Below are 25,580 nucleotides of genomic sequence, written 5' to 3'. Positions count from 1 at the left end.
CCTCACCTCCCACTAGACCCCAGCTCTTGGCTTGGACAGATCTGATGTCAGGGTGCTCAGTGCTGGTTAATCTGTTCTGTTGCACAAACGTGGCTCAGAGGCCAGGGTGGTGCCAGGCGTGGAGCCAAGGGGCAGTGATGTGGACAAGAATGTCCCAAGGAATCTGCCCCTGGAAGCTCAGAGCCGGGAGCTTGATACCATTTCAGGCTCTGATCGTGTCCCAGGGCTTCTCAGACGTCTGCTCTAACCTTGATGTCTGCCCAGAGGAGTAGGCAAAAGTGCCCCCACCTGCCAATGCAGGAGACCTAAGAAATGTGGATTTGATCCCTGGGTCGGGAAGATCCCCTGGAAGAGGGCATGGCAACCCACTCCCTTATTCTTGCCCGGGGAATCCCATGGACAGAGGAGCCTGGCGGGCTATCTATAGTCCACAGGGTCACACAGAGTTGGACACGACTGAAACAACTCAGCACACATGCACATGCCCCCGCTTTACTGAAGGGAAAACTGAGGTTCACGGAGGTTAACCAGCAACGCACGAAAGAGGAACGCGGGCCTGTCTGCCCTACGGCCTGGAGAAGGAAGACTTCAGCTAGGAGACTCTGCCCGGGCTGCGTCACTTGTCCCTCTCCTCCCCCCGCCCCACCCCCGCTACAGCCACCAGCATCCCGTCCTGTCTCCCTGTAGCAGTGGGCGGCCTGGGGAAATCCTCCCCCAACTCTGACAAACGAACTGACACACGGGCCCCAGGTCACGACCTCCCCTGATTTGTGGCATTAAGGACTCAGTTTCAAGGCCAGGGGTCCTTCAGCTCCAGAAAGCCCCCAAAGACCCTCCTGGGGTCAGAGCTCAACAGCTTTTGGGGAAAAACCAGCCACCCTGTACAGGCTGCGTCCCCACGTGCTGCCTGAGAGGGGCTGACGGGCAGAGGGCTGGCCCAGCGGCTGTTTGTCTGGGTGGAGCCTGTCGTCACACGGCTTATCTGCCTCCGGCGGGCCCCTCTGTGCCTCCCTAAGCCTCTGTGTTTGCTGTCACCTCACTGCTTCCAGCCCCTCTGCTTTGCCCCAGGGCCCTGCTGCCCTGCGCCCTGCTCCCAGAGGAAGCCGGAGTCAGCCGAGGCCACCGACCCACCACTAGAGCCATGGTAGGGCCAAATGGCACCGCCGGTCTGGTCAGTTTGGCCGGTCAGCCCCACCGGCTACATCCAGACTGAGCCCGTGAACCTGGCTTGGGGCAGGGGGGCAAAATTGGGCAGGTGTGGGGCTGAGGGGTGGCCACAGGGAAGCCTTCAAATGGGACTCGAGGCTCTGAGGAGCCGCTGGGGTGCTGGGGAAGGGATAGAAGAGGAAGGCCTGGGTTGCACTCCTGTATCTTTCCTGGGTGGCTCTGTGAGCTTGGGGAAGTTACTGCACCTCTCTGGGCCTCAGTTTCTGCTCCTGAAAATGGGCGTTGATATCATCCTTCCAGTGGTATCGCTGTAAGGCCTAAAAAGGTATGACGTGTGGAGGAACCCAGGCACACAGCAGGGGTCCCTCAAATGGGAATCCATTTCCCAGGGCTCCCTGCTTGGCCTCCAGGCCAGGAAAGGCTGCCATGGAGCCTCCCAGATGTGCCCCTTCCTGCAGGAGAAGACTGGGAAAGCTGAAGGCCAGTTTCCTTCCTTCTTGGGCCACCGGGCCAGCTCATGCAGCCCCTCCCCCATTGTCCTACTCAGCCCAGTGCACTTTGTATTACTGGGTCCTTCAGAGGGGTCACCACACCGGAGCAGGAACCCAAATACTGCTTTCTCCAGCGGCACCCCTGATCTCACCTCCCTGCTTCTCCTAAGAGTGCTGAGTTTTCTGCATGATCTGCCCAGCCCCCCAGCCACCTCCCTCCGCCATGAGCTGATGGAAGAAAATGGTAGCAGGAAGCCCCCACATGGCCACTTGGCTTCAGAACTTCTGACCTGTGTTTAGGCTTCCCAGGGGCGCAGAGGGGTGACGAGGGCAAACCCGGAGGCTGGCTCAGCACCTTGGCCGCAGCCTCCCGTCTCTACAATGTCAGGGCAGTGGAAGGATGGGGGTCAGGCAGTCTGAGACCACTCACTGGAGGTGACCCAGCTTTTGTCCTATCACATAGGTCCACGGGTACAAGGGGGTCAAATTCCAAAACTGGGCGAGGACCTATGGCTGTTGCCCGGAGATGTACTTTCAGCCCACATCCGTGGAGGAGATCAGAGAGGTGAGTATCTTGTCTCAGAACAGTGCCCGATGGTCCAGCCACCAGACCTCCAGTTCCATCCGGATCAGGAATGTGGCTCAGAAATGCCCCCAGAGAGGAGGCTGAGAGGAGGACTTCCCGGCTAAGACCCCCATCCCTACCCCGGAATTGCTAGTCGGGCAACAGCACCATGAGGTTGCCTCCAGCTGAACTCTACTTTCACGTGACCACCTGGGGTGTCCACCAGTGACTGCCCAATTGTTATTTCTGGCTGAGGTCTCTTCTCTGAGCTGCAAATTGGCATATGACTTCTTTCATCAGAGACATAGCAAACTTTGATGCCCCGAAGGATGTTTTTGATGTTTGTTTGCTTTCAACCTGTTCTATTGCGGTCTTCCTAACTCTGTACCAACCACCTGGTTGCTCAAACTAGAAGCCAGGAAGTAGGTCACTGTCCCTTCTTTACCCTTATCTGACTTCAGCAAGTCCTGGCTTGGAAGTTTCTAGAACCCACCTCCTTCTCTCCAACACTGGTGTCACAAAGCCCCGGCCACCACCCCTTCCCCACCTGCCACAGCCCAAAATAGCCTCACTGATCTCTGTCCGACTCTGTGACCCCATGGACTGTAGCCCACTAGGCTTCTCTGTCCAGGGGACTTTCCAGGCAAGAATACTAGCGTGGGTTGCCATGTCCTTCCCCAGGGGATCTTCCTGACCCAGGGATGGAACCCGCATCTCCTGCTCTGGCAGGTGGATTCTTTACTTTTTTTTTTTTTTTTTTGATTCTTTACTTTTGATCACAGGACAGACCAAGCATTTTCCTACCTCTGTATCTTAGCCCTTGCTATTCCCACTACCTGGAATGCCTGACCCTTCACTTTTCACAGGACCAACACCTTTGCATCCTTTAGCACTCAGGGTAAATCACCTCCTCAGAGACTTCCAGACCACTTCATCTGAGGATGTCCCCATCTTCTGCATCTCAGCTCCTTGCTTATTTCTTTCACTGCATTCAAAACCTGCAGCTGTTTCACTGACATGAACTTTTTCATGCTTTTTTCTCTCTCCCCCATAAGGATGTAAGGCCACATTTTTCCTGTTTTCCATTGCATCCTTAGCACACCTAGCCCTTTATTGGGCACACAGGAAGCACTTAATGGATATTTGTTGAATGAATAAGTGAATGAATGAATGAGTGAATGAATGGACAAGACCCAACCTCTGCTCTTGAAAGGCTTAACCCTAAGACAGTTTGCATAGGACTAACCCAGAGGATGCAGATGTTTCACTAGTATTAGCAGAGCACAAAGAGGGGAGAGATTCACACGTCTATGAGCCTGTGCATGCGTGTGTGTGAGGGCACTCAGAGGAGAGTGGTGGGAATGACATGGTCACCACTGGTGATCAGCACCACCTGCTTCATATCTGTGGTCTCACCTGTCCCCATCCATACCTGCGAGGTAGTGATTATTAGCCCATTTAACAGAAGGGCAAACTGAGTCTCAGAGAGGCTTTGGAATTTCCCCTTGTTATTAAATAGTATCAGAGCCAGATTTTAAATCCAGATTCGAAGCCTCCAATTTCTTTCTTTCTTTTCTCTTTTTTTTTTTTTTTTTTTGAAGCCCCCAATTTCTCAAGCAGAAGAATGAAGAAAAATGATCACTAAGTCAGCCCGGAGGATGAATAGGAGCTCAAAAGGGAGCTGGGGTAGGGCAGTGGGAGATGAGGGGAGGACAGGTGAAAAATGATCAGAGTCTTCAGTGCCTGGGGGTGGGAATGTTTGAGGAGCAGAGAGGGCAAAAGAGGAAGGCTAGGAGGTGGAGTGGCTTTGAATGGATCTGAGGGCCTTGAATGCCGAGAAAACAGGCTTCATACTGAGCTGAGGGCTGATGTCCTGTGTGCAAAGGTCGTTCTGAGCCGTGCTGGCCCGCACCCCGCTCACTTCCTGGCCCTTCTCTCTGGCACTTTCCCAGAGTGGCCTGCACTGCGGCCTCCAGCCAGGCAGTGCCTGGAGGACTGGGGGTGCAACGCCTGGGTGGCCCAGCTGCCTCGCAGAGAAAGGCCTGGACTGAGGCTGATGCAGGTGCTGCCTCCACAGGTGCTGGCCCTGGCCAGGCAGCAGAACAAGCGGGTGAAGGTGGTGGGCGGTGGCCACTCACCCTCAGACATCGCCTGCACTGACGGCTTCATGATCCACATGGGCAAGATGAACCACGTGCTCAAGGTACCCGGAGCTCTGGGCTCTCTGCCTCTGCCGCACCCCATGCCACTTCCCTGACTCCAGGGTGGGGGTGGAGGCTCCTTTTCCCTCATGCCTCATCCCCTCCTGGCCTTTGAGTCCCAAAGTGACTCCCACCCCATTCCCGGTCCACTTGTGATCATCCTCACTCCCCACAGGGCCTGCCCTGGACTCCTTCAAGCCTCACATCTGGTCTGTGTGCACCCTTGTGGCCACAGAGAGGATGTCCACAAGTCAGGCCCCCAAAGGTGGATTCATGACAAGTCCAGGATTTGCACTTGTTCTGCATATAGGGAAACTGAAGATCAGAGAGGGGGGGGGTGACTTGCCTAAGGTCACACAGCTGACCAGCGGCAGAGCTGGCCGCAGACTCGGGAGTCTGACACCAGCCCTGTGCTGGGATACATTCATTCAGGCGGCTCACACCCTCCCCTCCCCCACCCACAACCGGGCGCCTGCCAGGGATGGGGGAGCAGGCCGTGCAGGGCTCTTGTTCCCACCCGACAGGGCCAGCTCCTCTGAGCTGTCATTTTCACCTGGTACCCGCCCCTCCAGCTCTGCCAGCAGAGATTCTAGATTTCTCTGTACTATTTATTTCCTGATTTGCTCAGGCCAACCATCTCCACCCCGTAGAAAATGCTCTGGTCAAAACATCAGTCATGGCAGGAATTAACTCTGATTGCTAATTAGTGAGGACTGGGCTCTAGTAATTGATTTTGCCCAGGCTCTGTGCTCAGGGTCGGTGAAATGTGTGTTCTGAAGTCCACAGATGTGAATTCTTATCTCGTTTCCACTGCCGATGTTTGTGTGACCTTGGGCAAGTGACTTAGAGTCCCTGAACTTTAGTCTCCCTGCTGTGAAATGGAAAGACTGCTCCTCCCCTCTCTTCCCCACCACCCCCGGGCAGCCATGGGGGTCTCAGGGCATAGAACCACTCTCCCACGTGGCTGAGGAGACCTGGGCGCCAGTCCCAGCCCTATGGTGACCTTGAGTAAACCTCTTCTCTTCCCTGCCCCTTATTTCTTTCCCCTGTGACTAGAAGGGTTGCACAGGACAGTCCCTGAGCCCCAGCACTCTAGGGCTCTGCCTGCACCCCCTTTTGGCTGCCTGCAGCAGGAGGCAGCTTGGGCTGACTGTGGGCTGGGACAGACAGGCTCGTACTCACAGCCTTGCATGGCTGCAGGACGAGGGCTGGGTGACTGCCTAGCTCATCCTAGCCTGTGCCGGTCTCTTGCAGGTGGACACAGAGAAGAAGCAGGTGACCGTGGAGGCCGGCATCCTCCTGGCTGACCTGCACCCACAGCTGGACAAGCATGGCCTGGCTTTGTCCAAGTAAGAGCCACCTCGTCCATTCCCAGGGCGGGTGCCAGTGATGACCATCGCTCCCCACCCTGACCTCAGCCAGACACTCAAGGATCTGGCAGGGGCCAGAGAGGAGCACGTTTTAGGATGCACCTGTTTCTCTGGATCTCTGTCCCATCCCCACAGGGCACCCATCTCCCCATCCCCGGGTGTCCAGGGGTATGAGAATAGAAAGAAATTGTTTAGTTGCTAAGTCATGTCTGACTCTTTGCAAGCTAAACTGGGGACGAGATTCCTGGGCAGAAGATGGACCAGCTGCTCTGCTCTGAGGGGCCTCACACCACAACCCTGGGAGGTATTGTCCCAGGAAGCCTGACTGTGTCCCTCCTCCTCCCCCCAGCCTGGGAGCTGTGTCAGACGTGACCGCAGGTGGCGTCATCGGGTCTGGAACCCACAACACGGGGATCAAGCACGGCATCCTGGCCACACAAGTGAGTTCACTTGCTTCAGTGCTGACCACCAGGGAGAGGGTAGGATGGGTCAGGGCCCCTTCACCCTTGTCATCGGTGCTCCTGACAAGCAGGCATTCCAGGATGGTGTCGGCAGAGCTCTGTGGGGGCCTTGAACACACCTGGGTCTCTCTTCTGATGGAGACTCTGCGGGACCCTCCAGAAACATTGTCTCTCTGAACTTCATGAGTCCCCGGCAGACACAAGTGATGAAGCCACCCCCGTGTGTGTTGACACAGTTCCCCATCTCTGGGGAGCTTCCTGACCACCCTGGGGAAAAGGGCAAGCAGAGCAAAGGGTTCCATCTCCAGGGAAAGCTCTGAACTGGAAGCCAGGCAGGGTGAAGGGTCTTTCCAAATCAGCAAGTTGGGGAGGAGCCAAGAAGGAGCCGAGCACACGGGCCTGGGATCACACCTGACCTTCACCCAAAAGCTTTTAAGATTATTTTGATGTGGACCACTTTGCTTCCCTGGTGGCTCAGACGGTAAAGAGTCTACCTGCGGTGCAGAGGACCAGTGTTCAATCCCTGGGTCGGGAAGATCCCCTGGAGAAGGAAATGGCAACCCACTCAATACTCTTGCCTGGAAAATCCCATGGGTGGAGGAGCCTGGCAGGCTATAGTCCATGGGGTTGCAAAGAGTCTGACAAGACTGAATGACTTCACTTTCTTTTCTTTCACTTTTTACAATCTTTATTGAATTTGTTACAATATTGCTTCTTTTTTATGTTTTGGTTTTTGGTATGTGAGATCTTAGCTCCCCAGCCAAGGATAAAACCCCCTGCCCTCTGCAGTGGAAGGCAGAGTCTTAACCACTGGACTGCCAGGGAAGTTCCCACCCAAAGGTATTTCTTAAACTTCATGGGAATCCAGTATGGGGCACAGGTTTGGAACTCAGATGTGGGCCCAAAACCTGCCTCCCACATGCATTGGGTGTGCACATGTGTGCAGGTTGTTTAACTCATCTGGGCATCCCTGTTTTCAGCTGTTACCTCAAGAGAATCCTCCTCAACCTGCGGGGGATTGGGGGTTAATGAGACAGTGTGTATGAGCGCCTGAGGGCCCAATGACAGTTCACGACACTTGTGTCGGGAGCCACCCCTTCCACCTGCAATGCAGGAGTCCCTGGTTCGATTCCTGGGTCAGGAAGAGCCCCTTGAGAAGGGATAAGCTATCAACTCCCCACCCCTTCCACCTGCAATGCAGGAGACCTGGGTTCGATCCCTGGGTCGGGAAGATCCCCTGGAGGGGGGCATAGCACCCCACCCTAGTATTCTTACCTGGAGAATTCCATGGACAGAGGAGCCTGGTGGGCTGCAGTCCATGGGGTCACAAAGAGTCTTTCACTTTCACAAGGGACTTTCACTTTTACTTTCTTTCCCTTAGGAAGCCCAGGTGAGCAAGACAGGCCCTGGCATGTGGGGGTGAGAGCTCCTCTATTTAATTCTACACTTAACGCTGATGGCAGGGAGCAAGGGGAAGACACTGGCATCTTTAATATCTACTGTCCCCCAGGCACTTAGCTGAGTGCTTCACCTACTCTCTCTGAGATGGTTATGACCCTCATTTCACAAATGAGGGAACAGAGAGGTTAAGTCACACATCCAAGATCACACAGCTGGTGAGTCAGGGCCCGCCTTTATTATCGCTGGACCCCGCTGCTGTGTTTCACTGGCCAGCGCTCAGCTCAGCCCCAGATCTCCAACAAAGTCTATTTGTTTGTTTTTAATAAAGATCATCCTAACGCCCTCGCTCCCACAGCAGGCCACTGTGCCCCACTTCTGCCAGTTTCTCTTCTCTGGTTCTGGTCGCTGTTAATCAGAATTAGTTCAGCTTTATCTGTCCTCTCACCCTGGGCACCCTGCCGCCAACTGCACATGTCAAAGGCAATTTCTGTCCCAGTGAGCGGATAGCAGAGTGTGGACAGGGACTTCAGCAGGCAATGAAGAAGGGCTCCTCTGGAAACAGGGGCCAAGGGCAAGGAGAGTGATGTTCATCACCTGTCTCCAACTGGGCGGCCCACTCTGCAGAGCCCAGAGATTCCGCGTTTGGTAGGGTCAAGTAGGGGATTCTAGACCCTAAGGCAAGGGAGAGGTCCCCAAATGAGAAAATGGACTGGACTGGCTGAGATGGTGCTCAGGAGGGCAACGAGCAGACAGCCTGCAAGGGTCTCTGGTCCCCAGGGCTGCGTGTTGGGACAGCGGGGCCAGCTCCCCACCCACGGATGCAGGCACACCCTTTGCCTTTATGAGCCACTCACTTCCATCCAGGGCCTCGTGGCTCTTTGGAGCTGATCTCATCTTAGCTCTCTTCCAGGCAGAGGACAAGCTTGCTGAATCCTGACTTTGAAATCCACAGGATGAGCAAGGCAGCTGGGGGAGGGCAAGCCACTGGGGTGCCATGGAAATGCCTGTGATGGATGGGTCCCCTCCCTGCTGAGGGCTGATGCCACCCAGACACAGCCCCCTTACTCCATTTCTCCTCCTACCCTCCCCCAAGACTGAGGCTCCCTCAGGCTGGGATTGGAGACCTAGCTGGGAAAGCCACCAGGGCCAGATACATGGTGGGACTCATAGCCAGACACATCTGGGAATCGGAGACACTGGGCCTCACTTGCAAGGGCAAACAGGGAAGTGAGGGCTTTCCCGGAAGCCTGGGGTACTGAAGCGTGGTTCTTCTCCCACCGCCAGGTGGTGGCGCTGACCCTGCTGATGGCCGACGGGACCATTCTCGAGTGTTCCGAGTCCAGCAACGCAGAGGTGTTCCAGGCCGCGCGCGTGCACCTGGGCTGCCTCGGAGTCATCCTCACAGTCACATTGCAGTGTGTGCCCCAGTTCCACCTGCAGGAGACCACCTTCCCCTCAACCTTGAAAGAGGTACTGTCTCTCATTCGCCACTGCTCAGCCTCAAAGAAGAAATGGAGGACATTAATAAGTCATGCTCCTCTGAGCTCTGTAGGTCCCCAGAATGGGGCAGTGAGCTGACCTCACCAGCCCGTCTTTGACCCCAGAATACTGTGGCAGTATCCCTTTGTGAGCAGGTCAGGGGAGCTCAGAGGAGCTGGGTGATAAGGGGCAGAAAGGATGGCTTCTGATGGCAATGTTTTTTGAATGAATGAAAATCCGTGTTGGTTAGCTGGAAAAATGGATGATTGGATGGATGAATAAATGGATACATGGATGGATGACTAGATGGACAGATGATCAGATGGATGGATGAATGGATGATGGATGGATGCATGGACGGATGGATAGCATGCAATAGACCAGAAATGCCTGATAAGCATGGATCTATCCCTGGTAATTGCTAAGCTACAGGACTCAAATCTATGGTTCCAATTCCTCAGCATCTGAGCTCCTCCATAGTCACCTCACCATTCAATATGAGTAGACCCTCTGCACAGATGGAGTTGGCAGTGATGTGAACACTACTGGCCCCGCATAGTTATGGTGGAATTTGGGGTCAAACTGAACACTGGTAGTACCACCCCCAAGCTGTGACCTTGAGTCAGCCATTGAACCTTGCTGAGCCCCAGTTTCCTCATCCAAAAACAGTAAATCATGTTTACCTTAAAGTATTGAACCTGAGCATTAAATCAGATAACACTTGAAAAGTACCTAGTTCAGTACTCAAATATGCTCCTCAGGGTACCTAGGCAGTGAAAAATGGAAAATACTGTTATCTAGCATCTGGTCTAAAAAATCCTTACCATTGGAATTTCTAATACATTAAACCTCACGGCAAAGGTTTTAAATGCAGAAGGTCCTTTATGCAGAGGCATGGTGTTTGATGGGGCTTCCCTGGTGGCTCAGCGGTAAAGTATCTGCCTGCAACGCAGGAGACGCAGGAGTTGCAGATTCAGTCCTTGGGTTGGGGAGATCCCCTGGAGGAGGGCTTGGCAACCCACTCCAGTATTCTTGTCTGGAGGATCCCATGGACAGAGGACCCTGGTGGGCTAAAGTCGGTAAGGTTGCGAAGAATCGGAGCCAGCTGAAGCAACTGAGCACGCATGCACACATGGTGTTTGGTGGAACTTTAGCCCCAGAACTCTCCACTGGTGGCTGAAAAAGTGATTCCAGGGATGCTCTTGGGCATGGGTCCCCATTCCCTGAGATCTAATGCCTGATGATCTGAGGTGGAGTTGATGTAGTAATGACAGAAATAAAGAGCACAGTAAATGTAATGCACTTGAATCATCCTGAAACCATTACCCTGTCCTGGTCCATGGAAAATTTGTCTTCCATGAGACCAATCCCTGGTGCCAAAAATGTTGGGGACTGCTGGTCCAGGGGATGCGGCACTGATTCCTAGAGCATTGATGCTGAGCACATGTGGGCCAGTCTTGGCAAATGAGTTGCCTGATGCTTTGGCCCAAGAAAGGATTACAAGGACATTTCGTGGAATTGTTTGGCAGTGATACTGTGTGGCTAAGCCAGCGAGCTCCAAAAGGGTAGAACCAGTCCACTTGGAGTCACCCCAGACTCTGAGCCACCTCAAGAGCCTGCTTCAACTAGCCACATCCCCAGACCAGTGTTAAGGGGCTGATCTAAGCTTCTTGTTCACTCCAAGCAGGCCCTAGTTTCAAACATAGTCACATGCCAAGGATGAGGGCTTCTACACGTTGCATTTTAGGTCAGTGCATTTCCATGCAAAGCAGAGGTCAACACTCCCCTCAGCGACTGGCCGGGAGAGTAGATGTGGTCACCCACGGAGAGAGGGCTTGGGTGAGGAGAGAAGGAGCCTTAGTGCCGAGTGTCCAGGACAGAGCAGCCAGACGAGTCCAACGCTGTGAGGAGTTGGGGAGCAACACCAGGGTCTGGTCATCAGGAGATCACTGCTGACCTCAGAGAGCATGGTGTCCATGGAGCGGCGGGCAGGTTAAGGGGTCGGCATCTCAGGCAGAGAAGGGAGATGGGCAGAGATCACCTTCAACCAGAAAGGGACCACCTTCTGGCCTCTCACTTAGGTCAGAACTTGTTCATTTTTAAGCTGAATAATTTGACCCAGAGATAAAGAGATTGCTTCTTCTTTTGCCAGTAGGATTGGCCTCCGGGCTCCTACCAGGGCATTAGAAGCGAGTGGACAGACAGACAGACTCCACCCTCTTTCTGCTCCTCCTTTGACCTGGCAGAGATGGACTGACCACACCTAAGGCCTGGTTCTTGGAGTCTTATCTCAGGCTGTCCCCCAACCCCAACACACACACACACACACTCAATTACACAGCCATAAATGCACAGTATTTAGAGGGGCTCTGGGGAGGCAGGCAGCCCCAAGCCTGATTGTGCAGCTTCCTCTGTGTGACCTGGACCAAGCCCTTCAAACTTTTGGAGACTTTTTTTTTGAGCCTTTTTATTTTTTAAATTATTTATTTGTCTGCAACAGGTCTCAGTTGCAGCATGTGGGATCTAGTTCCCTGACCAGGGATCGAAACCAAGTCCCCTGGATTGGGAGCGTGGAGTCTCAGCCACTGGACCACCAGGGAAGTCCCTTCTTTGCCGTTTTAAAAGTAGGGTCAGATTAGATGAACCCTGAGGTCTTTTCCAGCACTGACGTTACTTGGATACAAAACTGTGCCCCGCCTCATCGCCCCACCCTGGAGACAGAGGGTCCTTCTCTCACCTGGAGCATCTGGGGATGTTGGGTCTTACCCCTGGGGAGGGGCGTGAATCCTGGTGTGGAGTCCCCCATCATTGCCCTGTGACCCCAGCCCCTCCCTCGAGGGCTCACAAGGCTGGATGCTGCGCCGCCTCCTCTTCTGTGAGTCAGCAGGTCCTCTGTGGATTCTCTCCCTCCCCTCTGCACAGCTCCAGCTGCTCTTCCGCCCGGAGCTGCATGGGTCTCCACCAGGCCCATCATCAGTGTCCATCACACCCGTGGACAAGCCTTCCCTGCCCAGTCTCTGGCCACAGACAGGGACTGTGCAGAGGGCGGGTGGCATTTACAACCCTATGATTTCCTCCCAGGGGCATGTGCTGTCCATGGCCCCGCATTCAATTCTCTTTTACCCTCTCCACTCAGAGCAGCCTTTAAAGGGCCCCTTCAAGGGGCTGGGAATGCTTGGGAGGAAAGATGCAGGTGGGAAGCTTAGTCCCAGGCTGCTCCCCTCGGAGGAGGGCAGTCCAGAGAGGAAGGAAAGAGGACCGATCAGAAAACTGTCCCCGGAGCAGCTTCTTCTCACTCTTGCTCCCCCTGAATGTTTTCCTTCCAAAAAGAAAAATGATGAGACCTCATTTCCAGGAGCAGGCAGGTGCCTGAGAACCAATGTATGCTTAGTCACTTAGTTGTGTCCGACTCTTTGCAGCCCCATGGACTGTAGCCCACCAGGCTCCTCTGTCCATGGGATTTCCCAGGCAAGAATACTGGAGTGGGTTGCCATTCGCTTCTCCAGGGAATCTTCCCTACCCAGGGATCGAACCCAGGTCTCCCACATTGACAGCAGATTTACTGTCTCAGCCACAAGGAAGAATTTATTAAACACCCACCCCTCTCTGAGGTTTTCCGTCTCCTGCCCACCCCCATGCTGTGTGTGGTCCATCTCAGACGCAGCTCCCTGCTTCCCAGGTCTGATTCTCTTATCTGCACCTCAACACAGCTTCTGAAGGCTGCTCAAAGCCATCTGAGGGGAAGGAAGAGTTGGAATCAGTGCTTCTGGGCAGAGGGGCCAAGAAAGGGGTGGCCTCCCTGGCTTCTTATGACAAGGTCTCAGCATTCCCAACTTTCTGCCGTCTAACTGGTATGAAATCACAGTCACCAAGAAGACTGGAGGATTTTGGAAATGGCTGTCAACCTCTGCCCTTTATGCCACGCAAACCATAATGAGATGTGAGAAGTACAGTCGCTGCCTGGATCACTGCCTCCCCCAACGCCACAGGAAGCAGGGGTGGTCCCTGGGACACACCGACCTCGCCAGCAGCATCCCAGTGCCCACCACTCTCCTGGGCGGCCAGCCACTGACGCCTGGGCAACCCCCGACCATGGGATAGGGAGCCCTCAGCTTCCGCTCACAGGCCTGGTGATCAGTCCTGTGAGTCAGTTCAGTAGCGGGGCTAATTTTGGAGGGGACGGAACCCTCTGGAACCCCTCCTGCCAATGACATGCCAAGGAAGACATTCCTCTGGGGCACACCCCCTTTGATGGTGCTCCCAGGAACCACCAGTCAGACTGAGGAAACATGATCCTGGGGACCCTCCTCCCCCAGATAGGACTGTCCGTAGGCCCTGAAGAGAGTCACAGTGGGATTGGTCCAGAGCAGGGGGCTCCATCTTTCAGTGACCATGCAATGCTCTGGTAGGGACCGCAGAGGGCACAGAACTGGAGTGTGTGTGCTGTCCGCCTCGAGGAGCTTAGAGTTTCACATGGGGGGAAAGATAGGCCTTGTCCCTCCAAGGAAGGAAGGAAAAGAAATGACAGATGCCAGGAGACAGGCACAACGTATGGTGTGAAAGTGGCTCTCATGACTCCATTCTGGGTGGGAACCTGGGCTCCCAGAAAGGGCACTGTTACTTTACTGCTAAGATTCTGGGCAACCGAGGATGGCCCTGGAGGCTGGGACAAGAGAGAAGGGGGGATCTTCCGCTCTCTCAGTCCCATCCTCCAGGCAGAGCTCCAGACCATATTCCCTATTCTCCCAGGAGAAAGGGTTCTGCCCAGAGGTGATGGGCCATGGGTCCATCACCCAGTCAGGGTGGAAGTGATAGTGACAGGGACCTGGTGTTTCTTGCTGAACTTTTCATGGGTCTACAGCCCAGCAGAAGAGGGCCTCCTCTTCAAATAAGGAATCATAGGGCCCTTTATTTTCTTGGACTCCAGAATCACTGTGGACAGTGACTGCAGCCATGAAATTAAAAGACATTTGCACCTTGGAAGAAAATCTATGACAAACCTAGACAGCATATTAAAAAACAGAGACATCACTTTGTGGACAAAGGTCCATATAGTGTTTTCCCAGTAGTCATGTATAGATGTGAGGGTTGAACCGTAAAGAAGGCTGAGTGCCAAAGAATTGATGCTGTCAAACTGTGATGCTGGAGAAGACTCTTCAGAGTCCCTTGGACTGCAAGGAGATCAAACCAGTCAATCCTACAGGAAATTAACCCTGAATATGCATTGGAAGAACTGAAGCTGAAGCTCAGATATTTTGGCAACCTGATGCGAAGCCGACTCATTAGAAAAGACTCATGCTGGTAAAGATGAAAGGCAGGAAGAAAAAGGGATGACAGAGGATGAGATGGTTGGATGGTATCACTGACTCAATGGACATGAGTTTGAGCAAACTCCAGGAGATGGTGAAGGACAGGGAACCCTGGTGTGCTGCAGTCCATGGGGTCTCAGAGTCAGATATCACTGAGCAACTGAACACCAAGAAAGAACCCTGCAGCATTTACTGTGTCCAAGTCCCTAGGCCAGCAGCTCTGGGGTGAGGATTTGGGAAACTGGCCCACAGGGAAGATCTGGTTCACTACCTGCTTTTATAAATAAAGTTTTATTGACACACCGCAGTGATCCTCATTCATGTATTGTCTGTGGCTGCTTCCATGCTACCACAGCAGAGGGGAGGAAACAGAGCGCGCAAAGCCTAATATATTTACTATCTGGCCCTTAACAGAAAACAATATGCTGATGTCTGCCCTCAAGGAGAAACCAAATGTGAATGAGATGCTTGATGAATTTCAGGACAAATGTATGCTTCAGTACCTGTAATATACTTCTGGGATGGATGTAATATAAATAAAAACCACTTAGAATGGAAGGAGACAGCCCTGGTGGGGGTAGGGGTGGGGTTAAATTGAGCATTTGAATTACAGCACATCTGAATTCAGATCTGACCCTTTCCACGTGGTCACTTGTGGGCAGTGGTAACAGTACTGGACAGTGTGTGTGGAAGAAGTCCTCTTCGTGCTAGACTGTTTGGGCTCGATTCCATTGGAAATGGAGTGCTGCTGGGGATTTTTGAGCTGTGTCTTGGGATGCTTCCCTGTAGATGTTGTCTGGAAAGATGAAAAATGGGGCAAATTATGAAGCTAGTGCAGAAGAGCCAGTGAGAGCTAAGAAGGGCCTGGGCTAAGCCACGTCAGCAGGAGCAGACTTTAGGGGAAGGCTGGAGAGTTATGAGCAGAGATGGAATAGTGTGACCCACAGCCTGGGCTGACATGTGGCAGGGGAGGTTCGGGATGGCAGCCAGGTCACTGGAAGGCAACAATGGTCCGCCCATTCCTGTATCTCCTGGGTCCCATCAAGCATCAGTTAACAAGGCAGGGGTCCTCCCCGAAGTGATGACCAGGATCCAGAATTCTAAAATTCCACTGCTCCCAGGTGCTCCAAATTGAAGTTTTAGGTGGGCTCATTCCTTAGTGTTTCACCTTGGTTTTTCCTTCCTTTTTGGTCAGATATGGAAATCACAGGCTGTTTTTGTTGTTGTCCAGTCGCTAAGCTGTGTCCAACTCTTTGTGATCCCATGGACTGCAGCGCACCAGGCTTCCCTGTCTTTCACTATCTCCCAGAGTCTGCTCAACTTCATGTTCACTGAGTCAGTGATGCCATCCAACCATTTCATCCCCCGCTGCCCCCTTCTCCTTTTGCCTTCAAAATCCCAGCAACAGAGTCTTTTCCAGTGAGTCAATTCTTGGCATCAAGTGGCCGAAGTATTGGAACTTCAATTTCCGCATCAGTCCTTCCAATGAGTATTCAGGGTTGATTCCCTTTCAGATTGACTGGTTTGATCTCCTTGCTGTGTTTACAGCTTGTAAACTACTTTCACATCCATGACCTCCCTTGGTTCTCACAACAGTCCTGGAAGGAAAGAAGGAAGGAAAGAAGAAAAGAAGGACAGAAAGCTATTTCTGTCTTGGTTCTACAGATGAAGAGATGCTGCTTCCTGAGACTCACAGCTGGGAACCTGGTGGGGAATAGGGCCGGATCCCCAGATGTGTGCCAGGATTGCTCACATTCAGAACCTAAACTCTCCACTGGGTACATGCCACAAGGCAGGCACTCTACTCAGGAGCTTCAGCATAGATTATCTCATTTCATTTGCACAACTGCCCATGTGTTGTTGGCGGCGGGGGCGGGGGCGGTGGGCAACCAAGTCTCCAGGTAGTAATATGGATCCAGCAAGGTTGTGCCGCTGGCAAGTCGCCAGGCCAGGACTTGAATCCAGAACTTACTCCAAAACCAGCACTCTCCCTCTCCCTCCCAGCTGCCTGTCAAACCCCAAATCTGCATCTCCTTTGGCTCAGAATTTGTCATGCGTCAGCCTGATGGGTGTCAGGGAGGCATGATTTGCTCTGTGACATCTCCACATGTACGGATGAGCTATTCAGAGCCAGACACTCCTGTTCATCTTATTAAAGCCCACTGCGGTGTCAGGGGTTGTGGGAACAAGTGATGATGACAGTGATGCTGACAGTGACAATGTAAGATAGTAGCAACAGCAGCTTACACCTATACGGAGCTTACTGTGCTACTCATTGTTCAGTTCAGTTCAGTCCCTCAGTCGTATCCGACTCTTTGCAACCCCATGAACCGCAGCACACCAGGCCTCCCTGTTCATCACCAACTCCCGGAGTCCACCCAAACCCATGTCCAAGTCAGGATAAACGAGAACTCATTTTTATCCTCTGCATAACTCAATGAAGTCAACCTATAACTGGATCATTTTAATGTCCATGGCATGCATGTGCTCAGTCATGTCCAACTCTTTGTGGTTCCATGGACGGTAGCCCACCAGGCTCCTCTGTCCATGGGATTCTCCAGGCAAGAATACTGGAGCGGGTTGCCATTCCCTTCGCTAGGGGATCTTCCCGACCCAGGGATCGAAACTGTTTCTCTTGCATCTCCTACATTGGCGATGGATTCATTACCACTTAATCTCCAGTATTTTATAAGACACATCCCATGCTCTTTGGCAATGTTAGGACCATTTGGGATATTTTCTTTCGATGGGGGACCCTGACTTCCAGCATCCCCACCATCATCCTGTGACCAACACAATCTCTACTCCTTCCTCAGGTTCTTGACAACCTGGACAGTCACCTGAAGAAATCTGAATACTTCCGCTTTCTCTGGTTCCCACACAGCGAGAACGTCAGTGTAATCTACCAGGACCACACCAACAAGGTAGCCGTGGGCATCTTCCCCACCACCCCTCACCCCCCACTGCCCAGCTCCCAGGGCACCTAAAGCCCATTACCATCCTGATGATCGGTGAGAGGTGAGAGGAAAAGCAAAGGGTGAGCATCCGTGAGCATGAAGAGAGGAGCACTAAATGCCAGAGGGTGGAAGGAAGAGGGAAGGTGGTCCCAGTAAGGGTCCGTGAGTCTGTAAGGAGGGATACAGGGGTAGGAGGTCAAAGGACAATGCAGATGTGGGAAGCAGAGATGGAGGTGTGGGCAGGACAGGCTAATGAGTCCTAAGCAGTCAGGACAGACCTCAGGAGCCAGCTAGTGCATCCCACCTTCCCTCCAGCACCCCATCCTTCCAACCCCCAGGGGAAGAAACCCATGGTTTTGTCTCCCCATCACCATGTCCTTGGCAAACAGGCTGCTACTCAGCAGAATAAAATAAAGCCAGCACTTAGGAAGATGTTGACCAGACAAGTCAGGTGAAGGCCAGAACACCTACTATGTGTATGCGGCTGGCATGGGGTTCATAAAGGGTGATTGCCAGACACCAGGCTCATCAGCTCTGCAGAGAAGAGACACAGGCACTTCTTGGTCTTGAGCAAAACGATCACATAAGCACGAAACAGAAGGGGACAGGTCATGGGGATCGGCAGTGCCACCAGGAATGAGGCTTTCAGTCATCCTGGCCAGCGGGTCCCCCCTCCCCCAGCACACACACACACAGCTTCTCCTGGGACACTCAGTTCCAGCTCGGAACTGACCACAGACTCTGCTTCCCAGCCGCCCTCCTCTTCAGCCAACTGGTTCTGGGACTACGCTATTGGATTCTACTTACTGGAGTTCCTACTCTGGATCAGGTAGGAATGCCACTGTATCTTTTCCCAGCACCTGCCATCTACTGCCGGGGATGTGGTCCATCAGAAGAACAACATCCCACCTTCAGACATGCAAACTGGGTCTGTCTGCACAGTCCAGAGCAGTGAATTCCGATCCTGGGGAGCTTGTTTTTAAAAATACCCATGTCCAGGTTGCACACCCTGGCTCATGGGTGATGTGAACCTTCATATTGTCCAGTTTCTTACCTCCTTCCCAGCCTGAAGTCTGTGCTCAGGCTCAAGCATCCAGACACGTAACTATGAGTGATGAGGAAGGCCTCATAGGTCCTTGAGCAGTGATACTATAAGACGTGGAATGGCATCTGATAAAAACTTCTGAAATGTTTCATACACATAAATAATATAGGCAACACATATGTAAAGTATGTTGCTGTTGTTGTCATTGTTCGGCCACTAAGTTGTGTCAGACTCTCTGAGAGCCCCTGGACTGTAGGCCAGCAGGCTCCTCTGTCCACGGGATTTCCCAGGCAAGAATACAGGAGTGGGTTGCCATTTCCTGCTCCAGGAGATCTTCTTGACCAGGGATTGAACCCACTTCCCTTGTGTCTCCTGCATTGACAGGCAGATTCTTTACCACCTGGGAAGCCCTTATGGCGTACAGACATATTTAAACGTATTGTCAAGTGTATCCATCTATTCTTTCATCTTGGAGACTTTGGTGTCTTATTAAAGACAGTGAGTCCAGCCTGGAGGCCACTGCTCCATCAGATGATGGATCAGCGGTGAGAGTGGAAAATGCCCAGCCAGACTTCTCTCCCCTTCCATCACAGCAGCCTGGCAGCTTTATGTGCCTGTGTCTGTGGAATCCAAGCCAGAAAGCATCCAAATAAATTGAGCTCTAAATCACAGTGGCCACATCCCGGGCCGGGACACATGCTCTGAGGGAGCTCCATGGCCTCTGAGCCCCGCCCATGTGGTTCTCACTTAGTGGCTTCTGGAAACCACATCCACTTGGCCTCACCCTTGCAGCTCTGGGCCGCTAGCTGGGCCATGTGCCCAAGGATGCAGCAGTGAAAGCTAAATAATGGATTGGGTCTTGGTGATGTGGCTTCCCTGGTGGCTCAGTGGTAAACAACCCGCCTGCCAATGCAGTAGATGCAGGTTCGATCCCTGGGTCAGGAAGATGCCCTGGAGGAGGAAATGGCGACCCCCTCCAGTATTCTTGCCTGAGAAATCCCATGGACAGAGAAGCCTGACGGGCTACAGTCCACAGGGTCATGGAGAGTCAGATGCCACTTAGGACGCATGCACTGTTGGTGAGAATGGAAACTGGGACAGCCACTATGGAAAACAGTATGAGGTTTCTCAAAAAGTTAAAAATATAGAATTTCACTTATGACCCAGCAATTCCATCTCTGACTATATGTCAGAAAAAACTGAAAGCACAATTTCAAAGAGATATTTGCACATTTGTGTTCACAACCTAAAAGTGAACATAACTAAAAAAAAAAAAGTGAACATAACTATCCAATTGATGACTAAACAAAATGGGACATATTAAAAAAAAATGGGACATATAGCTATGCAATGGAAAACTATACAGCCTTTAAAAAGGAAGGAAATTCTGACACAGGCTACAATGTGAATGAATCTTGAAGACATGATGATAACTGAAATAAGCCAGACACATAAAAGGACAAATATTGAGTGATTCCACTTATATGAGGCAGCCAGAGTAGTCAAATTCATAGAGATGAGAAGTATGGAAGGTTGGCAGAGAATAATGGAGGTTGCTGGAGGCTGGAGGGAGGGAGAAATGGGGAGTTAGTTTTTAGTGGAGACAGAGTTTCAGTTTTGCAAGATTCTGGAGATCCACTGCTCAGTGATGTGAATATACTTAACACTACTGAACTGCACACTTAAACACTGGTTAAGAGGGTAAATTTTATATTATGTGGTTTTTTCTTTTAAATCACAATTAAGATGAAACACTCTAACACTAAAAACAACCTAGTCATTAAAGAGGGAGAGAAGAATAAAATCTAGGCTAAAATCCATAATTGGAGCCCCGGTCAGCCACAGAGAGAGTGATGCAGGGGGACCTTCACATTCCCTGGAGGGATTTCCAGGCTGCAGATTAGCACGCGTGGCACAGGATGTGGAGAATGAAGCCCTGGTGTGTAAAGGACTCAGTGCACTGCCCGCAACACAGCCAGTACTTACCCACCCCTATGCCCTGCCCCCCAGCACCTTCTTGCCAGGCCTTGTGGGCTGGATCAATCGCTTTTTCTTCTGGCTCCTGTTTAACGGGAAGAAGGAAAACTGCAACCTCAGCCACAAGATCTTCACCTACGAGTGCCGCTTCAAGCAGCATGTCCAGGACTGGGCCATCCCCAGGTAAGGGCCAAGCGGGCCACCCTGTGGGTGGGTCAGCAACATATAGCTCCCTTTGGGTCCTGCTCACAGCCATCCTACCTGTTATTTCTGGGGGAAACGGGAGTTCTGAGTCCCGGTGCAGTGTCCCTGCACCATTGTCGCTCTCGGGAAACCAGCCATGGGGTCCACTCCACTCTCCCCACGGGCCCCTCTCCAGCTGTGAGGCTGGGAGAGCAGGTTTAGACTGAAACGTGGGGCTTTGTGGCCAGCATCTGGTTCTTCTGAAAGACTGTACTTGTGTTCAGGCCCTCCGTTAGCACAGCCCACCTGGCAGGCTGGGGGCCTCTTTATGGGGAGGGACCCCCTTGAGACGGAGGCTAGGTCTGTACCCGGCTCACTGCAGCTTCCTCTCTGAACTGCCCCTCTCTGTCTTTCTCCAGGAAAAGGGGGATCAGTGCTCAGGGCTTAGGGGATCCCTCTGTCAGTGTTCAGGGGCTGGGGCCACCAGACTCTCAGGGCTGGACTATTAGAAAAAGTAGGAATCTTGGCATCAGAGTGGCTTGATCCTGTCTGAAGAAGAGGAGGCCAGGGCCTGGGACAGCTGTGGCCAGAGAAGAGCCCGGAGGAGAGCCCCCAGTTGGGCGGGGGTCCTGGGGGCTGGGGCGGGAGCAGGAGGTAGCTCTCTGCTTCCGTGAAAAGGGCTTTAAGAGCAGAAGCCATGAGGAAGGGGCTTCCTGGGGGCCGTGCTGAGCCTCATGGGAAATCTCCGGAGGCCCCTTCCTCAGGTCTGGGTTCCATCCTCTCTCCCACCCCGGGCCGAGGGCAGAGAGAAGACCAAAGAGGCCCTGCTGGAGCTGAAGGCCATGCTGGAGGCGAACCCCAAGGTGGTGGCCCACTACCCCGTGGAAGTCCGCTTCACTCGCGGGGACGACATCCTGCTGAGCCCCTGCTTCCAGCGCGACAGCTGCTACATGAACATCATCATGTACAGGTGAATGGCTCGCTGGGGGCGGGGCGGGGCGGGGCTGCGGAAGCCGGTAGTGAAGGGGGCGGGGCTGCGGAAGCCGGTAGTGAAGGGGGCGGGGCTGTGGAAGCAGGTCCTCCGCTTCGAAGGGCCCCTCCCTCCTTCCCCAACTTTCAAGGCCAGTTCACATGCCACCTTCTCCAGGGAGACTTCCCTGGTCTTAGCAGCAGAAAATAGTCTTTCTCTCCTTCCAGTTCCAACAACTACCCTTTCTACCTTGTACTGTGTTAATACGGTCATTAATGTTAATTAATATGTAATATTATTGTTAATTATTTATGGTAACTATAATTGTTAATGTTATTATTAATATGTACTATTAATTAATATGTGATACGTAATGGGCTCCCCTGGTGGTAAAGAATCCACCTGCCAATGCAGGAATCACAGGTTCGATTCCCTGGGTCCAGAAGATTCCCCTGGGGGAGGGCATGACAACCCATTCCTGTATTCTTGCCTGGAAAATCCCATGGACGGAGGAGCCTGTTGGGCTATAGCCTGTGGGATCACAAAGAGTCAGACACAACTGAGTGACTGAGCATACAGCCAAATGTTAATGTTAATATGCAAAGCTACCCTTTGCAAAACTGATATTAAGGAATGACAAGTTTATGCTGTCTCATGTGCTGCCCTAGGCAATGACTCTGAGAGCCGGAAACATTGGGTTGAGAAGGACTGTGAGGCCAGGTTTCAGTTCAGCAGAAAAGAGTTATGCCTGGATGCGGTAACCCATCTAACCAGCTTCACCGGGCCATAGGCAGACGCCTTATGCTCATACTGTGTTATTATGTCCTGAATTGGTTGGGCAATGACCACCCATATGAGGCTTATGGACACACACAGTTTAAGAAACTCATCTTTTCTAAAACTTCCTGCTTAAGACACATCTTTCTTCCTTCCCATCCACCACTGATAATAGTCCTTCCCTGACTTTGTAAAAGACAAACAGACCACCTCTCACCCAGCCTGAATCTTACTATGCTTTATTTCTCCAGTCTGTAAAATACCCCCAAACTCAGGGGATCCCAAGGGACAATTTAAGAGGGCGCAGTCCTGGAGTGGGGTGGTCCGAAAGCCAGAAAAGAGAATTTCAGAAACCCACATCACACAGGAGGCAGCTTATTTCACACAGGGACAAACTTAGGGCCCGGCTCAGTCCTCAGGCTGTCTGTCCGTTTTGTCCCTGCCTGTGAATGCAAATTCAGAAGCAAGAAAATTCCCCTGGGGCTGCATCATAACATTTGAGTTTTTGCGAGTTCTGACTCTTCTCTGTCAGTAAGTCTGACTTTGCAGCAAGGACTGACCAACTAGGTTACATTGGCCGTGATTTCCATATATCAAATGAGGTGATTCTGATAGAAATATTTATATATCTATCTATATATTTGTTATAAAGCTTTTTGGTATATATCTTTTAAATAATCTTTACATTAAATTTTTTAAATTTACATTTTAAACTATTTAGATTTAAAATTCAAATCTTTAAATAAGTATATGTGCTATGCTTAGTCACTCAGTCATGTCCAACTCTTGCAACCCTATGGGCTGTAGCCCACCAGGCTCCTCTGTTCATGGGATTTTCCCTCTGTTCATGGGACTTCCCAGACAAAAATACTGGAGTGGGTTGCCATTTCCTCCTCCAGGGAATCTTCCCAACCTATGTCTCCTGCGTCTCCTGCATTGGCAGGTGGATTCTTTACCACTAAGCCACCAGGGAAGCCCAGATAAGTGTGTGTGTATATATATTTATACACACACACACACACACACACACACACAGAGGAAAACTGTATTAATTTAAAATTATTCACACTCATACACATGGGGTTGCAAAGTGTCGGACATGACTGAGCGACTGAACAACAAAAATATGGCAACGTTCAGTTGACAGTTAAAATATATGTAAGAGGTTGTGAGCTTTTTCAAAATCCTTCTGAGCAAAAGCTGCAGGCTGCCGAGTCACTGCCATCCCGCCCTGGGGACAAGTGCTGGGCGAGATGCCCGATAACCACGGGGGAGCCCACACAAGACGAGCGCGTGGCCTCACTTCCTCCTGCCCCCTCCGCAGGCCCTATGGTAAGGACGTGCCGCGGCTGGACTACTGGCTGGCCTACGAGACCATCATGAAGAAGGTGGGAGGCAGGCCCCACTGGGCCAAGGTAGGACGCATCTGTCCGAGCCTCCCCGTGGCTGGGAGCCGGGCAGCGACTGTGAGCCAGGACTTCCACCAGAGGGCGCCCCTCTTCACTAGGGCCCTGCCGGCCCAGGGCTCCAACCTCGCGGGAAACCCGCGAGCTCAGCAAGTCACAGGAAGGAGGACCTCCACTACCTTAGCCAGACCAGCTTCTCTGCATTCACGTTCCCTTCGAGCTTTTAGTGCTCACCTTTCATTTTATTTAATTCTCATAGAAACCTTATAAGCAGGATAAGGCAATGAGTCCATTCAGCAGACAGGAAACTAGGGGTCTCTCAGAGATGTTGGGACTTACTAATTAGCAGTAGAACTGGGCCAGAGCCCCCTCCACTGCCCGATGGCAAATGAAACGGGAACTTTAACGCTGCATTTTAACCGCTTCCTTCTCTACTTTCCAAGAACTTCCTCCCTCCTGTTTGGGTTCTGTACATTACCTGTGTATGTGCATGCATGCATGTTTGTGTGTGCACACACACCACACGTGGGTTTCTGCATGAGCCTATATGCATGTGTGCATGTGCATACATGCACACGTGGGTGTGGGTACACGCGTGTGTGCATGCATGTGTGTGTGTGCGTGCATATACCTGCACGCGTATGCTCTCTGTGTGCCTAGGGATGGGGGATCACACATGCACACACACCGACACAGGTTTGCAGCCCTGCTGAAATGCCAGCTCCAGGAAACAAAGCCTGTTGTCTCCGGTTGCTCCCTCAGGCCCACAACTGCACCCGGAAGGACTTTGAGAAAATGTACCCAGCCTTCAAGAGGTTCTGTGCCATCCGAGAAAAGCTGGACCCCACGGGGATGTTCCTGAACGCCTATCTGGAGAAGGTGTTCTACTGAAGCACAAACAGAAAACAAGCCTAGCCCACCTCATCCCACCTCCAGGCCCACCTCCCACAGGGTTGAAGGCTCGTCCCACTGTCCTGTTGGGGAACAGACATCTCCCCTGGGGCCCTCTGCCAGGACACCCACAGCTGCTCTGACCCACAGCAAGGAACCTGGGTCTGGGCATCCCCTAACTCCTTCATCCTCGCAGCACCCCGTGTAAGAAAGAGCACCAAATTCCTTTACCTCTCCAGCAGCATCCTCTTAGCCCAAGCCTGCGGTCACCACATCCCGTTCCCAGGAGACAGAGAAGCCCCCAAATGTTCTGCATGTCTAGGAGGACTCGGCCATTCTCACATTCCACCCGCCCTGCCCACCCTCCTAGGGAGGAGTCCCACCAGCATACGTTTAGACACAGAGGTCGTGTGTGCTATGCTCTGCTTCCTTTCACCCTCAAGGGTCTTTAAGATGCTCAGAGACATGTGCCCTGTCCTGGGACTGTCCTCTTCCAGGGGGTCCACTAGTCCGCCTGACCGCCCACAGCCCAACCTGCAGCATGTCTATTCCAGGGATGTTTGGAAAGGGGGACTTTCCTTGCCTTCTTTTTAATAAAGGCCAAGGGTTCATTTAGTCTCCGCTCCTTCCTCTCCATCTCCAAGGTAATCCTTTGGGAGCAGGAGGCTCCCTGATTCCCCAGCTTCCCTCCAGGGTCTTGGACTTGCCTGGAAAATGCTCTTCATATTCCTTTTGCAGTTTCAAGTGGCCTCTGACCTCCCACATGTTGTGGCTAGTCTTTCACAAAGCTTTTGTTGAATATCTACAAGGTGCCAAGTGCCTTGGGGGAATTAAAAGAACCTTAAGACAGGCTCCTGGATCAAGAAATGTATATTCTAATCATATATCTCATAAGAGGCTAATATGCAGAAGATACAAAGAATGCCTACA

General features: G+C 52.3%; 1 protein-coding gene across 1 annotated transcript; it reads left to right on the top strand.

Annotated features, from left to right (window-relative positions):
* The first annotated feature begins 287 nt into the window (after positions 1-287).
* Positions 288-25,265, top strand: LOC133071448 (L-gulonolactone oxidase). The gene is made up of 12 exons (XM_061164036.1): positions 288-1,144; positions 2,122-2,223; positions 4,301-4,426; positions 5,679-5,773; positions 6,144-6,234; positions 8,941-9,126; positions 17,261-17,368; positions 18,154-18,230; positions 20,457-20,606; positions 21,412-21,576; positions 23,678-23,768; positions 24,522-25,265. Exons 1-12 carry the CDS (start codon positions 1,142-1,144, stop codon positions 24,648-24,650), a joined length of 1,323 nt encoding a protein of 440 aa, XP_061020019.1. The 5' UTR covers positions 288-1,141; the 3' UTR covers positions 24,651-25,265.
* The last annotated feature ends 315 nt before the right edge of the window (positions 25,266-25,580 follow it).

This window comes from Dama dama, chromosome 16 (assembly GCF_033118175.1).
Source record: "Dama dama isolate Ldn47 chromosome 16, ASM3311817v1, whole genome shotgun sequence".
NCBI lineage: Eukaryota > Metazoa > Chordata > Mammalia > Artiodactyla > Cervidae > Dama > Dama dama.
Note: the sequence above shows the minus strand (reverse complement) of the source record. Positions and strands in the feature narration are given on the sequence as shown.

Bases quoted from the DNA above. Each gene is read 5' to 3' on its own strand.
- LOC133071448 (XM_061164036.1), top strand. The intron at 4,427-5,678 runs GTACCCGGAGCT...GGTCTCTTGCAG, and splicing joins AGATGAACCACGTGCTCAAG to GTGGACACAGAGAAGAAGCA. The intron at 18,231-20,456 runs GTAGGAATGCCA...CCTGCCCCCCAG, and splicing joins GAGTTCCTACTCTGGATCAG to CACCTTCTTGCCAGGCCTTG.